At 49.8% G+C, this 13073-nt stretch overlaps 6 protein-coding genes across 6 annotated transcripts; 3 read left to right on the forward strand and 3 right to left on the reverse strand.

Moving 5' to 3' along the window:
* Positions 1–783: 783 nt before the first annotated feature.
* Positions 784–1467, forward strand: N7496_003644 (uncharacterized protein; the record flags this gene model as incomplete). Its single annotated transcript, XM_056696575.1, has 3 exons — positions 784–1069; positions 1166–1270; positions 1355–1467. The coding sequence occupies 3 exons, from the start codon at positions 784–786 to the stop codon at positions 1465–1467; spliced, it is 504 nt and encodes a 167-aa protein (XP_056558787.1).
* A 160-nt stretch (positions 1468–1627) lies between these two features.
* On the reverse strand, positions 1628–2959 carry N7496_003645 (Rieske [2Fe-2S] domain protein; the record flags this gene model as incomplete). Its single annotated transcript, XM_056696576.1, has 1 exon — positions 1628–2959. The coding sequence occupies one exon, from the start codon at positions 2957–2959 to the stop codon at positions 1628–1630; it is 1332 nt and encodes a 443-aa protein (XP_056558788.1).
* A 1868-nt stretch (positions 2960–4827) lies between these two features.
* N7496_003646 (putative MFS transporter) lies at positions 4828–6808 on the forward strand (the record flags this gene model as incomplete). The annotated part of the gene is made up of 8 exons (XM_056696577.1): positions 4828–4840; positions 4933–5137; positions 5209–5369; positions 5437–5559; positions 5624–5980; positions 6036–6089; positions 6149–6196; positions 6255–6808. The coding sequence occupies 8 exons, from the start codon at positions 4828–4830 to the stop codon at positions 6806–6808; spliced, it is 1515 nt and encodes a 504-aa protein (XP_056558789.1).
* Positions 6809–8396: 1588 nt separating this feature from the next.
* Positions 8397–10003, forward strand: N7496_003647 (DNA-directed RNA polymerase I subunit RPA49; the record flags this gene model as incomplete). Its single annotated transcript, XM_056696578.1, has 3 exons — positions 8397–8538; positions 8600–8925; positions 8987–10003. The coding sequence occupies 3 exons, from the start codon at positions 8397–8399 to the stop codon at positions 10001–10003; spliced, it is 1485 nt and encodes a 494-aa protein (XP_056558790.1).
* A 323-nt stretch (positions 10004–10326) lies between these two features.
* N7496_003648 (uncharacterized protein) lies at positions 10327–10662 on the reverse strand (the record flags this gene model as incomplete). The annotated part of the gene is made up of 1 exon (XM_056696579.1): positions 10327–10662. One exon carries the CDS (start codon positions 10660–10662, stop codon positions 10327–10329), a length of 336 nt encoding a protein of 111 aa, XP_056558791.1.
* Positions 10663–11269: 607 nt separating this feature from the next.
* Positions 11270–12514, reverse strand: N7496_003649 (uncharacterized protein; the record flags this gene model as incomplete). The annotated part of the gene is made up of 2 exons (XM_056696580.1): positions 11270–12427; positions 12482–12514. The coding sequence occupies 2 exons, from the start codon at positions 12512–12514 to the stop codon at positions 11270–11272; spliced, it is 1191 nt and encodes a 396-aa protein (XP_056558792.1).
* Positions 12515–13073: the final 559 nt, after the last annotated feature.

A 13073-nucleotide genomic window follows, 5' to 3' on the forward strand; every position in this document is an offset into this window, starting at 1 on the left:
CGAACTCAGCGAGTACGTCCCTTCCAACGCGCCATGTGACTCGTTATTCAATGTCCTGTGGATCCAAACTGCACAAGCTTTTGTACTATAATTGCGATAATATCATTTCTTGTATATTTAGAAAAGAGCCTGCAAATGCACGACTCCATCGGTATTCAGATATTCAGATCGGCACACTAAGAATTTACCCGGTCTGACATCATCTCGTGGCTCACGGTACTCGCGGCCTTTTGTCGCATGACCAGCGCTTTATCAAAGCCATAACTCGGAGGTGGGTGCCGAATAGGTCATACTATAGTTATGTAAACCCGACAAAGGGGATATATACTGTGAACATTAAGAAATCACATCAAGGAATGTCTCACATCCCCTCAGTCCACACCGGTTCCCATAGGCTCCGCCTCTATTGATACCCGATGCGGGGAGATCGGCGTCAACATCACTCACAAGTGGCGGGCGCACATTCCCCATCGCCACTAACTAGCTGCATGAAGAACATTGCTTCTGTCGCTTATGTCTCACTACCGAGTCCTGATTTTCAGTCTTTCTTCGCACTATTTTCCACATCACACTCGGTTTTTTGGAGGTGGAACAATATCCCAACCGACTTCCCAGCGACTGCTGCCTATGACTGGATTTTGAGAATCGCACGATCACACCCTACGCTGTACCAGTGAGATTTATAATAAGATCATCTTGTCCTGAGGCGATCTTAAAAGCAGATCTTCCAGCCCACACAGACACAACCATTTCATCATCCCCAAATCACTCAAGCCCGCGACCATGAAGTTCCTAGCAACCATCGCCGTACTGGCCGCAACGGCCATGGCCAACCCCGTTGCCAGGGCCACGAAAGAATTCCAGTTGAAGACTTTCGGTGCCAAAAACTCTCACCACAATAACCTCTACGTCTACGCTTACCACACCGGTGCGGGTTTCAATGATGCTGTGCTGGACAAGAATGGCACCAGCGCCCCATCGTTTTATCTCAACGGTACCACTGCTTTGACTGCCCTGGGGACTGATTATCCTTGGGGTATTATTGCCACTGGAGACACGAACTATGCCTGTAAGTGTATACAGATATTGTCAATAAGCAATACTCTAGTGCCGATCTACCGATGTTGAAATGTCCGTTTGCTAATGGTGATTCTTATGCCGATAGCGTGGGAGCCGATTGAAATCAATGTCGGTGGTGGCTCCGAGGGATTCTCCATCGAGAAGGGCAACTTTGTGTGGTCTGAGGCTGACGGCTTCGGTGGTTGGCTCGGTAAGTGCAATGAACGACTGAATGATTCAGGTATCTTTTGAAAGGAAAGAAGAGCGTCGATGAACTGACATGCATACAACTCAGTTTGTGATTGGTACCACAATAGCCCTCAGCTATTCTACTTGAACCGCTACTACACGCCTACTATTCCTTCAAGCTGCAGCAAGGCTCAGCTCAAAGCCGTCTACACCAAGTAGATTGGCTTGGCTCAACTGGTGATGATTGAATTACTTCTCGGGACTAAGACCCGGTGACTTGGTCACAAATTTTGGATAATGGCTCGCTTAATACATAATTCATGAACATGATATGATATCTTCAATGCTTTTCATACATCATCAAACGAAGTAGACCTCATTAGGAAGCTGCAATCGGAGTCGGACTAGTTCCGTAGTAACGACGATCCATGCCTGCCTGCAAGCGAGCCTCATCGTTGAACGGGCCCTGAATACTTCCTCGGAAGTGTTTTGACACGTTATCACGGAAGACTCGTACCGGATCCGTGCCTTCCTGGGCACAAATCCAAGTCAACCACCGATGACCGGTTGTAACGTGTGTAATTTCATCGTTGTGAATAACCTCCAGCGCCTCGACGCTCTCGTTATCTTGGGCGTTGCGGAACTTTTGAATCGTCATGGGATTGACATCAAGGCCGCGAGCTTCATGAACCAGCGCAATAATACTAATTCTAGACCGGAGATCGTGTGCTGTTTCCGTCGCAGACTGCCATAGACCGTGGTGTACGGGCAGAGCGCCAAAATGAGAGCCCATTTCCTCGATTCTGGTGCGCAGGAGGGAAAAGTGCTTGGCTTCGTCACCTGCAACCTTCAGCCAGTCGTGGAAATATGCCCGAGGTAGCTCTTGAGGCGTATCTTCGGCTGTCTTGAATGTTGAAAAGCGGACGCAAATATCGATTGCGAGATCGATGGCCCAGAGCTCGATGTTGGCTAGTGCATGAAGCATAGCGATCCTGCTTTTCAAAGACCCTCCCTTTCCGGTCTTTGGCATCGCGCCTGGTTTCACTTCGACCATATTCTCACGCGGGGGTTGGTCCGGGGCAGTCACAGTGCCTCTTCCAATGTCCATGGGTGAGGAAGTGCCTTCCCTTGAAGTGAAAATGTTGTATAAATGGGTAGTCAGTTCAATTTTGTGCTCTGGATTGGCAGTGCCCAAAATATGAACAGCCCAGTCACATAATGTCGCGTCGTCACCGAGATAGTGTGCCATGCCAGGATCTTCTTGTTTGGGTGCTGGCTTGGTGGAGGGTCGCGCATGCTTAAGCTTCACTTTCTCACTGACCGGCTCGACTCTACCCAGGCCGATAGAAACACCCTCCTCGACGGGGAAGTCTATCGTCACATTTTCATCGCGCACGTCAACAGGGAACGTGCAGGCTTTGATGCCTACACTCGACTCTCCCGTCTCGACGTTGAAATCGTACGCGTGCCAGGGACATGAAACGATGTATGCTGAATCTTCAATGTCTACCTGTGAGTCGGCCATGGGTCCACCGGCATGAGGACATTCAGCCTCCATGGCGTAGTATGACCATCCTTGTGTCTCGTTGGGTTTTGAACCAGATGGGTCGATGGACGGTAAGCGGAATAAGACCAGTCGCTTTCCTGTGGAAAGGTGGATCACATATCGTGTCTGAGTAAAATCAGCCAGGGGGCCACAGTTGATAAGCATTTTGATCTCTGCGGCACGGGATAGTGGGGTTGTTAGATTGAAAAGTTGCCGCTTGATGCTCTTTGAGGACAATTTTTGAAGATCACGTGCTGATAAGGAGATGGTCCCCGCCAAATATGGCCAAAGTGCAAAATGGAGTGTATCACGTGTGTCAACGGCCGACCCATGGCTGAACAGCAACTGAAAATGGGATCAAGTAGATTGATGTTGGAATGGGATTTACCTTGAGCATATATTAGGTTACTCGATACTCCCAATGCCGCTTGATATGTTCTTTACAAACGAGATCGCAATTATCCAGATCTTTAATTCAGGGACAGTCCACTTATTTCAAGAGCATAAAGCATCCATTTGCCCAGTGTGGTGCTCTGCCTTTGGGGCTGGTCACTTCAATTTATCGCCTGCCATGACCGACGGAGAGCCGATAATCATTAGGGGTGTGCGTGGTCAGCTTGTCTTTCCAAGCATTAAGGACGGGGATGTTATAATTAGGTGGCCATCCATATGCAGCACACTTATAAAACCATAAAGAGGCAAATGTCTAACCAGTTTAGGTATGTGCATAAACCCAGCTTCCGTATTGTGGCGTATCAGACTAGAAGAAGGTTGTTTAATCTTGAAAGGTAGTCAGCAGGCTCAGCTGACGTCGAAATATATACTAGAACGGGTAGACTAAACCTGCAATTGCCAATTGGAACCTGGTGCCGACGCTGTTTGACGTGTACACAAGGCTACGCCGGTCGCCACTAACTAGCCAGGGCTTTTGAAGCATGTGAAGATGAAACAACTAATCAGCAAGAACAAGAACACGGGTTGCGATTGAATGATGCAAATGATCAGTCTCAGCCGCTTGAAGTGGATGGATGTGTGTATGATTCTTGATTGTGGACCTTTATTGTCAATGGTTCCACCACGAGGTTTGGATCAACGTCCAATAACCAGAGCCTCCTGCGACGATCGGAGGACGCCGACTCGCAAGCGCGCACACCGAAAGAAAAAAGCTTAGCCAGCTAAGTGTTTTCAAACTCCGCTAGATGGGAGGCCTGATTATGCGCTATGCAGCTTGCGTAAAGCCTTATGTACATGTGTACGGAGTACATGGCACTAGTAAATCGTACTCTGGAATCATGACAAGATGGTCGGGCCAAGCGAATGGGTAGCCGAGGGTTAGTAAACTTTGTAAAAGAGCCCTTCAGCCGGCACCCCTTTTGAGTTCCCAAGCGGAGTTTGCGGGGGAGAGTGCGGAACACCGCCGACGATCTCGTTTGGGGGCTTAAACTCTCCTTGGACACAAAATGTATGTACTAGATTGACGCGTATAATGACCCAATACATTGGGAAACATCTTGCGACACGCCACGATAATCTTCAGCTCGGAGGTAAACAGAAGCAGTAGTTGGACTGACATGGCGAACTGGACGCCTGGACGATCTTCTCCCTGTACAGGCCGAGATCGGGCCCTTAGCCGTACAAGTGGATCTACCGAATGTAGAGTCGCAACGCAGTCAAGTTCTGGAGCGAACAATGGCCGAGGGTGACTCAAAGGGTTACTTATATTTTTTGCGCCGGCTACTCTTGGCCTCGCTAACTTCCTGTTTAATTTTTTTTTCTCTTCCTTCATATATCCCTTCAAGCCAGCTCGGTATTTTCTCCGGTCTGCGCGTTGACTTCTGTACCATATATAATCGGGCCCAGAACCTCGAATAGTACAGTAGCGTTGCAGCAGCCCATCCCTGCAATCCGAGCTGATCTGCACTCGCGAGTACCCAAGTCCGAATATTAATAAATCGCGCTTGGTTCCCCCTCTCATTGTCAGATTCTCGACGTTCCTCAATTCTCCCTCTGCATAGGTGACTATTGCATACAGCATGGGTTTGGTCGGTGAGTTCCCTCCGATCGCATAGAGCCCCTTCGCTCGATCGTTCTACGGCACGCGCAGTGTCGCTAGATGTGTGATGATCCCTCGCTGACAGTTCTCGTGCGCGTTTTCGCAGACTTGAATTCCGAGAAGCTCGGCGCAGAGGCATTGGGCCCTGCACAGGTCTTCGATCCTCCTTCAGAGGATGGCTCCGATCTGCCGCCGCTCACCAAAACCACCGAGCGCAAGCTGATGGCCAAGATTGATTGGCACATCTTGCCATGCTTGTGTGTTCTGTATTTGCTTGCCTTTTTGGACCGGTATGGACAATGCGCGCTTGATTTTATGTTTTGCGACTCGCGCGCTGACCCTTGACCTTTTCGTCGTATAGTGTTAACATCAGTAATGCCGCCATTCTTGGACTCAAGTCTGAGTTGGGCCTGACGACCGGAACGAAATATAACACCGCGTTGACGATTTTCTTCGTCCCGTACATTCTGCTCGAAATTCCTTCTAACATTCTGCTCAAGAAGTTGAAGCCCCATGTCTGGTGTAAGTTCTCGAAACCCGGCGCATTCGGCGCGTATATCCGACAGATGATTGACTTGCTTCGATTTAGTGTCGCTTTGTATGTTTGGATTTGGTCTCGTGATGATCTGCCAGGGTCTGATCTCGAGCTGGGGAGGATTGATGACCACCCGATTCTTCTTGGGAGTTTTCGAGACGGGCATGTTCCCAGGCTGTGAGTTTCCCTCTTGCTTGAACATGAGACGTGATAAGCAGGAGTACTGATGCGGATTGGATAGGCTTCTACCTGATGGGCATGTGGTATAAGCGAAGTGAAGCACAGAAGCGTTTCAGTTTCTTCTTCAGCTCCACCACCCTGGCCGGTGCTTTCGGTGGTCTTTTGGCATACGGACTGGGACAAATGGACGGTGTTCGTGGCTACATGGGTTGGCGCTGGGTCTTCATTATCGAAGGTCTGATCACCTGCGTGTTTGCGATCGTCTGGTTCTTCGTGTTGCCCGACTTCCCCGAGGATGTCAAGTGGCTGACCGAGGAAGAACGCGAGTATGTGAAGGCGAAGTTGGCCAAGGATGTCGGCAACTCGGCTCACCACGTCAAGATGGGCTGGCGTGATATCTTTGCGGTTCTCAAGGATTGTAGGTGGAATCTTGCTTCGCCTGGGATAGTGTGAGATGCTGACAATTGATATAGACAAGGTTATCATTGGAGGCTTCATGTACTTTGGTCTCATCGTCCCCGCATACGGTTGGTGATCCTTTATGCTGATGATTAATCATGATTCTCAGTGCTAACTATCGGTCTAGGCTATGCTTACTTTGCGCCCTCGATCATCCAGAGCTACGGGTATTCCTGTAAGTGCATGATAATCTTTCAGTATCCTATCGATTGTTTTGACTGACCATCCTCCAGCGGTAAAAACCCAACTGTACTCTATCCCCCCTTGGGCAGCGGCATTCGGATTCTCCTTGATCATTGCCTATTTCTCTGATCGCCTGAAGTTCCGCTTTGCATTCACCATTATCCCAATCTGTTGCGCAATTGCCGGCTTTGCCATGCTGTTCAGCATCCACGGCAAGGAGCACCGCGCAGCCGAGTACGGCGCCCTATTCTTGGTCACTTGCGGCGCTTACAGTGCCATGCCCGTCATTGTCTGTTGGTTTGCGATGAACCTGGGTGGTCACACCCGCCGCAGTGTGGGCTCGGCCTGGCAGATTGGCTTCGGAAATATTGGTGGTATCATTGCTACTTACTCCTTCCTGAGCAAGGATGCGCCATACTACAAGCCCGGATACAGCATTTGCATTTCCTTCTGCTGCCTGTCTATCTTGGCCTGCATTGCTTATGCTCTTGCTCTGATGCACGAGAACCGAAAGCGTCAGAATGCGCCTGTCGAGGCACAGTCTTCTTCTGGGGAAGAGGAGTTCCTCGGAGACTTGGCTCCGAGCTACCGGTACCAGCTCTAGTCGATGTCATTGAGTCGGGATTCAAAAATTGGTCCACGGGCTTTCCCACGGTCGATGTGAACCTTCCCGTTTCTGTGGCAAGACTGGGGCATTTGTTGCCTTTTCATGATATATGAGTTACGAAGCTTCAATTCCGGATGCTTTGAACATACATAATATGAGATATAGGACCTATATATACAGTAATATCCAATGATTTCTCGTCATTGCCAATAAATAATGCATGATTATTTTTTCATAATCTTTTTAGGCTTGAAAGCGCCATTCTTGTCAATTCCACGACAGTCTATGCTCGCGGAAACCCTATTTCCACTTTATTTCCACTTCCCAGGGTTAGCAAACAATTAAATCACACTGTGTGATGTAACGGGTCACGTGGACAGCTATTGGTGACTTCCCAATCCGGCTAGCGGCTCGCTTAGCTGAGTAAGCTGCCCACTACACAAATGCGTCGCGGGATCGCCTCACATTTGTCTTTCTTCAACCATCTCTCCTCATCCTCGCAGAATCGTGAGTCGCCGCCTCCTCTCCAAAAATGTCCTTTGCCTCGGAGAACCAGTTACTAACCTCGCCACCATCAACAGTACGAAGATGAGAGCTAAGTGGAGAAAGAAGCGCGTCCGTCGTCTCAAGCGCAAGCGCAGAAAGATGCGCGCCAGATCGTGAGTTTCTCCCCGCATCGCCACTCGGTGTCTGTCGGAGCTTGCTTCGATGATACTCAGCAATTGAATCTGCAATTTTTGATACTAATAATCCCGACAGGAAATAAACTACTCGCCCCCTCCATCTCAGCTCCTCAGGTCGAGGCTCATGTTTGAACGCTGAACACGCCAATTGATGAATCGATATCACGACTTTCCTGCTTATCGTTACACGCCTTTCACTCAACAAGCTGCCTGCCCGGATACGGTCTCCGTCCTGTTCTTTTGAAGAGATCAACATTCGCCCGATGGAATCCGCCGTTCAAACACCTTCCGTTCTCCCATACTTCCAACTTTATCGGATTCGTCAATGTCGGTCGAATGCATGCCGGGTGTGGTTTTTTTTTCAAGTGGTCTCCGCTTGATATTTTTGCTTGGAGAGGCTCCTGTGTTTAGTCAAGGGTTGGAGGACCGGTGATCATTTACTGGTCTACTGAGCTCGATACTGGGGTTCTGGTCAAGATCCTGCTCGTTTGTTTCCTACGGCATTTGGAACCCGTTCCAAGTGTCGGGAGCTATGGAGAGGTTTTTACCGAGAGTTTAAAAAATTTACTGAACGATCGGTTCACTAGCCACACCAGTTATGAATCGATGACTTGAAAAGTACCTCACCTACTTTATCCTGAGTAGCTTTGTTTCCGTAAATACTGAAGTCATTTCTCTTGTAACTCTGCCTTGTGCTTGTTGCATCGCACCTTAATTCCTGCAATTTCCGGGGCCAATTTTCATTTGTGCGGATGTCGACTCACCGCCTTCCTCATCTAGACTACTAGGAAATTTTTCTGCCACCGACTTGGACATTTATTTCATCGACATCCAACGGCCGATCATTCGAGCTGCACGACGGAGATTTCCCAGTGGTTTCTGCCGTGATATTCTCAGACACAATGCCGTCAGAAAAAATTGTCAAGAAGCGCAAGCGCGCATCCGACCGCCATGAGCGTCCAACCAAAAAGACTGCTCTGCAGACCCTCCCGACACTCGCAGCTAGCGTTGTCGAGGACAAGAGCGAGCTTGCGCCGGTAATTGGTATGTGCAAACTCGATTGCGATTCATTGTTCCAATTGCTAATGTGTCTCGTGTTCAACAGCTGCTACTCCCGGCATCATGAACTCAAAAGGCTTCCGCTTCAACCCATACATTAAAACCCGCCAGGCTGTCGAGCGGACAGCTACCCGGAACCCTGGTATCGTCTCTACCGAGATGCTCTTGCAGTCGTCTGAACACCAGAAGATGGACTTTGTTGGCCGTGAGGGAACTGGTGAAGATGCGGACTCCCAGCTGAAGCACTACATTGCCGTCGTGGACCCGGAGCGCAAGACATGGCAAGTCATCGAAGCGCGCCGAGTTACTGTTCGCGGCGCTGTCCGGAGCAGGAAGCCCGAGGAAGAGGAGGAAGAGTCTGACGAGGAGATGGTATGCGCCCAATTTCTCAACATATGGAGTGGTAGAATGGTACATACTAACCATACTATAGAGCACCATGCGCGCTCAACGCACCAACCTCACCAACACCTTCGGTACCAAGCAATCCCGCAAGGCTGTCCAGTCCATGGCCGAGAACGCCCAGCTTTCCAGCGCTCCTGCCGGTACCCTCAACGAAGCCGGTGCAGCCCTCATTTCCTCACTCCCCGCAAATGTGGCCTCCGGATTGGCCAAGGCCACCAACGTTCAAGCCGAGGTGCAAGCAGCCAAGCCCTTGCCTACACCCGATCTCACGGCCGTTCACCCCTCGGATGTCTACTCGCTCGAGACCTTGGTTCCTGGTGGTCACTCTACTCTGCGCCAATTGACTGGCATCGACGAATGGACGCAGCAAGTCGAGGCTGGTCTTGGTGTTGTCACTGGTTCTCGATATGTCTCCAACCGTGTGGTCGCCGTTGCACAGTCCGGTAACCCCACGCAAATCCAAGTCCTCCGCTTCATCCAGCTATTGCTCGAGTTTACCCGTTCTCTCAAGAGTATGGGCCGTGACAAGGGTGCCGGTCCCGGTAGCAAGAAGCTTCCCCCTCGCGACGATCTCCGCAAGATCCTCTCCAGCACGTCCGGTTCATCCAAGGCTGGCAAGGAAGAGGAGGAATCCAACGTTGAGCTCCTCCCCGACTCCGTCGTCGATGCCGTGCGCCGCCGCTTCGCTCCCCAGGGTGGTTTCCTCTCCAAACACGACCTGACCCTCCTCCACACCACCATCTGCGCTCTCACCTTCCACATCCCCCCGCAGCCCGCCAAGGACGGCGGATCCAGCTCTCTCGGTGGCAACTCGCCCAACGAGCTGGCCACCGACCCCTCGGACCTGCGTGACGATCTGCGTCTCGACTCGAACACTATCCAGCAGTACTTCCGTGAGCTGGGTTGCCGTATTGACAAGCCCCGTGAGTCAGAGTTCAGCAAGTGGAATATCAAGGGTGGAAAGGCCGAGGCTGCTGCGCGTCGTGTCGCTCGTCTGCGTATTCCGCTTGAGTTCCCCAAGGTTAGCCGTGGTGCACGCAAGTAGATGTTTTGACTGGAGGTGTTTGATTTATTCGTTGCAGCGGTTCGCATCGACTTGTTCGGTGGTTAAAATTCTCATGTCGTTGTGTGGTATATCCGGCGTTTTTTTACTTCGAAATGTGTCATATTTCTGAACCCTTTTCAGATAAATGGAACTTGTTGCATATGCAGTTATGACATTATCATTGTCTCCGTCGTTTCTCGCGAGGTCGGTTCTAGCCCAGGACGCTGAAAGACTACATCGTAGTAGAGAAACAGAAATCATCTTCTTAATGCTCCTGATGTATACCATTCTATATACAACTAAACTTCATCAACAAGTCCTATCTACGCATACGGATCCCCATCAGCACCCACCCGACTCGCTCGACGACCACCATGTCTCATCCGATCCGCCTCAAGCTGTTGCGCAAACTTGCTCTTCACCCGAATATCTGGCCCCTTCCAATAAAACACATAAATCGGAATCAAAATGAGGAACCCAACACATCCAAGCAACGTACTAGCCCACTGAAGATGATACCTGCCCCCAATATTCTCATACATCGGAGTCGAGTACATAGTCGCAATAGCAGCGAGGAAATCTCTAGTGAACCCATTACATCCCGTTGCAGAGGCAGAGTACGGCCCGTACGCGGCAACCATGTAATCGATCGTTGCCATGTAGATTGCATAGTTGGCGCTTGCAATCAGACGAGCGAATATACAAGTGAGTAGCACCCCCGACAATCAACTGCATCTAAAATACCCAGTGCCAGGACAGCCATTGACCGATCATACCACCAAAGACAGGCCCAACAGTCGAACCACCAACGGACGAGAGCACAACGTACGCCACAGCAAAGCCCTGGTCATCAGCTTCCCACATATCAGCAGTCATACCCAAAGTAACGGAGCACCAGCCGAACTCAGACCACCGAAGACACGGCACACGACGATGGTACCAAAATTAGATGCTAAAGCGCAAGGAATCTGCCAGATATTCACAAGGAACAGCAACTACAAGGCTGTTCTGTAGTTGCCCCCCGATTTGCTAGTAACCCAGCACTGAAGATCTTTCTTTTACATTTCCTGGGCCATGATATAGGACTACAAAAAACACAACCAGACTGAATGGAAATACAAATTTCAAAAGTTTAAGCAGTACAATGAATACTAACACTCACTATTGCCTCTCCCAACTTAATATACCACCTACAACCAACTTCATTTCCACCGAGACCTTTCCTCACCATCCCCAAGTTCTCCTCAAACCAACCTGGCCAACCACCTACTCGGTCGACTCCTCCAAAAACTCCCCAATAGCAGCTAAAGCCGTCTCCAAAACCCCAGGGTCAACAGTAATATGCACCCTGACATACCCCCTAAACTCTTCTCCGCCACGAGCCCCAAAACAAAGACTCCCCGGCGCAGCCAAAACCCCCTTCTTCTCTTTCAACCCCCTACAAAACAGCACATCGTCAAGCGGCTCTCCCTTCTTATCCAAAAACTTGACAAACCCCGTGCCCCCACCAACCGGCCGAACCCACTCACACAACCCCTTAGAACTCTCCACAAACGCATCGAGCAGCGCGATATTCTTCCGCGCAATATCTAAATGTCTCGCGAGAATCTGCGGTCTGCATCTGTCACTGAGTGCTTCAGTCGCGATGACGGAGTCGATGGAACTCAAGGACATTATGGTGTAGAGGCCGCGGTCAAAGCATTGGGAGAGGATGGATGTGTTTAGTGTAGCGACCCAGCCGATTCGGGTTCCGGATAGACCCCATGCTTTGCTCATAGAGCTTGTGACCACTATTTTGTCTGCGGGGGTTGAGAGGGATATAAATGATGGTGGAGCGAGGTCGGTGTAGAAGAGCGGGCGGAAGATTTCGTCGACTAGGATTGTGAGGTCGTGCGTACGGGCTAGGTTGACGATTTCGTTTGCTTTGGAGACTGGGAGGACACTTCCGAGTGGATTGTTCGGGTTATTCAAGATGATCATCTTGGTATTCGGCTTGATCAGCTCTTGCAGTTGTTGGATGTTGGCTTGAGCTCCATTCTGCAGATCGAGTGTCCAATATGAAACTTCCACGCCGGGAACGGATTTCGGTAGGGAGATTAACTGCGTGTAGCAGGGGTACATGGCGATGACATGATCGCCTGGACTCAGTAGGCTCTGGAAGACAAGAGCATTGGCACCCGTTGTGCCGTGAGTTGGGAAAATATGCTCTGCATTGACGGAGTCATCGTATAGAGCTGCGATTTGCTTGCGGAGTGGTTCACTGCCGTCGAATGGGCCTAGAGACAACTTCAGGGATTGGATTGAGAGGTTGGCAGAGGTTGTTTCTTTGTCGGTAGATAGATCAATTAGATCTTGGATTGATAGAGAGGGTGCGGCGCTGCCGGCTAATCCTAGTTTGACGTTGTCTTTGTTGGATTCGACCCACTGGGGAACCTGTCAGTATGGCAGGACGGACTCGCAGGGCTTTATTCAACGTACCTTTGGGAGCGCGAAGGGGGCTAGGTCACCCATTTTGAGATTGTAGTTGTGATCTGACAGCGTAGAGGAATTATCACACTCTTTTAAATACTTTTTGCGAGAGAGTGACTCATATCCCCATGTCTGCCGAAGGGCGTGAGATGGTCTGCGCTTCCCCGCAGTTGATGTCAATTCTCAACTCGTAAGAGTCATGCAACAAGATTGCATCTTGACTGTCCTGCGCCGACAAAAGTAGAAAAGTACTATAGGATCTACCACAACTACATTCTTACAAAAGAGCAACAAAAGATTATCCTCAAGAACCCAGTTGTATTGCCATGTCTCCATCCCTGTCCCAATGACATCCAGTCTGTGCACATAAACACAAAAGATCCCCTAAAAATAAGGGCACAAAATGCCACATGAAACAGATATCCAATATGCAAGACTCGATAGAAATGCCAATGCAGTATCATCAAGCCAAACAGAAAGGACCAAAGACAAGACAAGAGTATAAACAATGGTGATCAAGGGAGAAAAAAAGAAAAAAAAAAACCTAAAATATGCTGGCAGATGCAACAGCCATCCCCTGCACGATATGTTGTTATGTTAT

This window comes from Penicillium cataractarum (genome assembly GCF_028827025.1).
Source record: "Penicillium cataractarum strain IBT 29864 chromosome Unknown utg000002l, whole genome shotgun sequence".
Classification (NCBI taxonomy): Eukaryota; Fungi; Ascomycota; class Eurotiomycetes; order Eurotiales; family Aspergillaceae; genus Penicillium; species Penicillium cataractarum.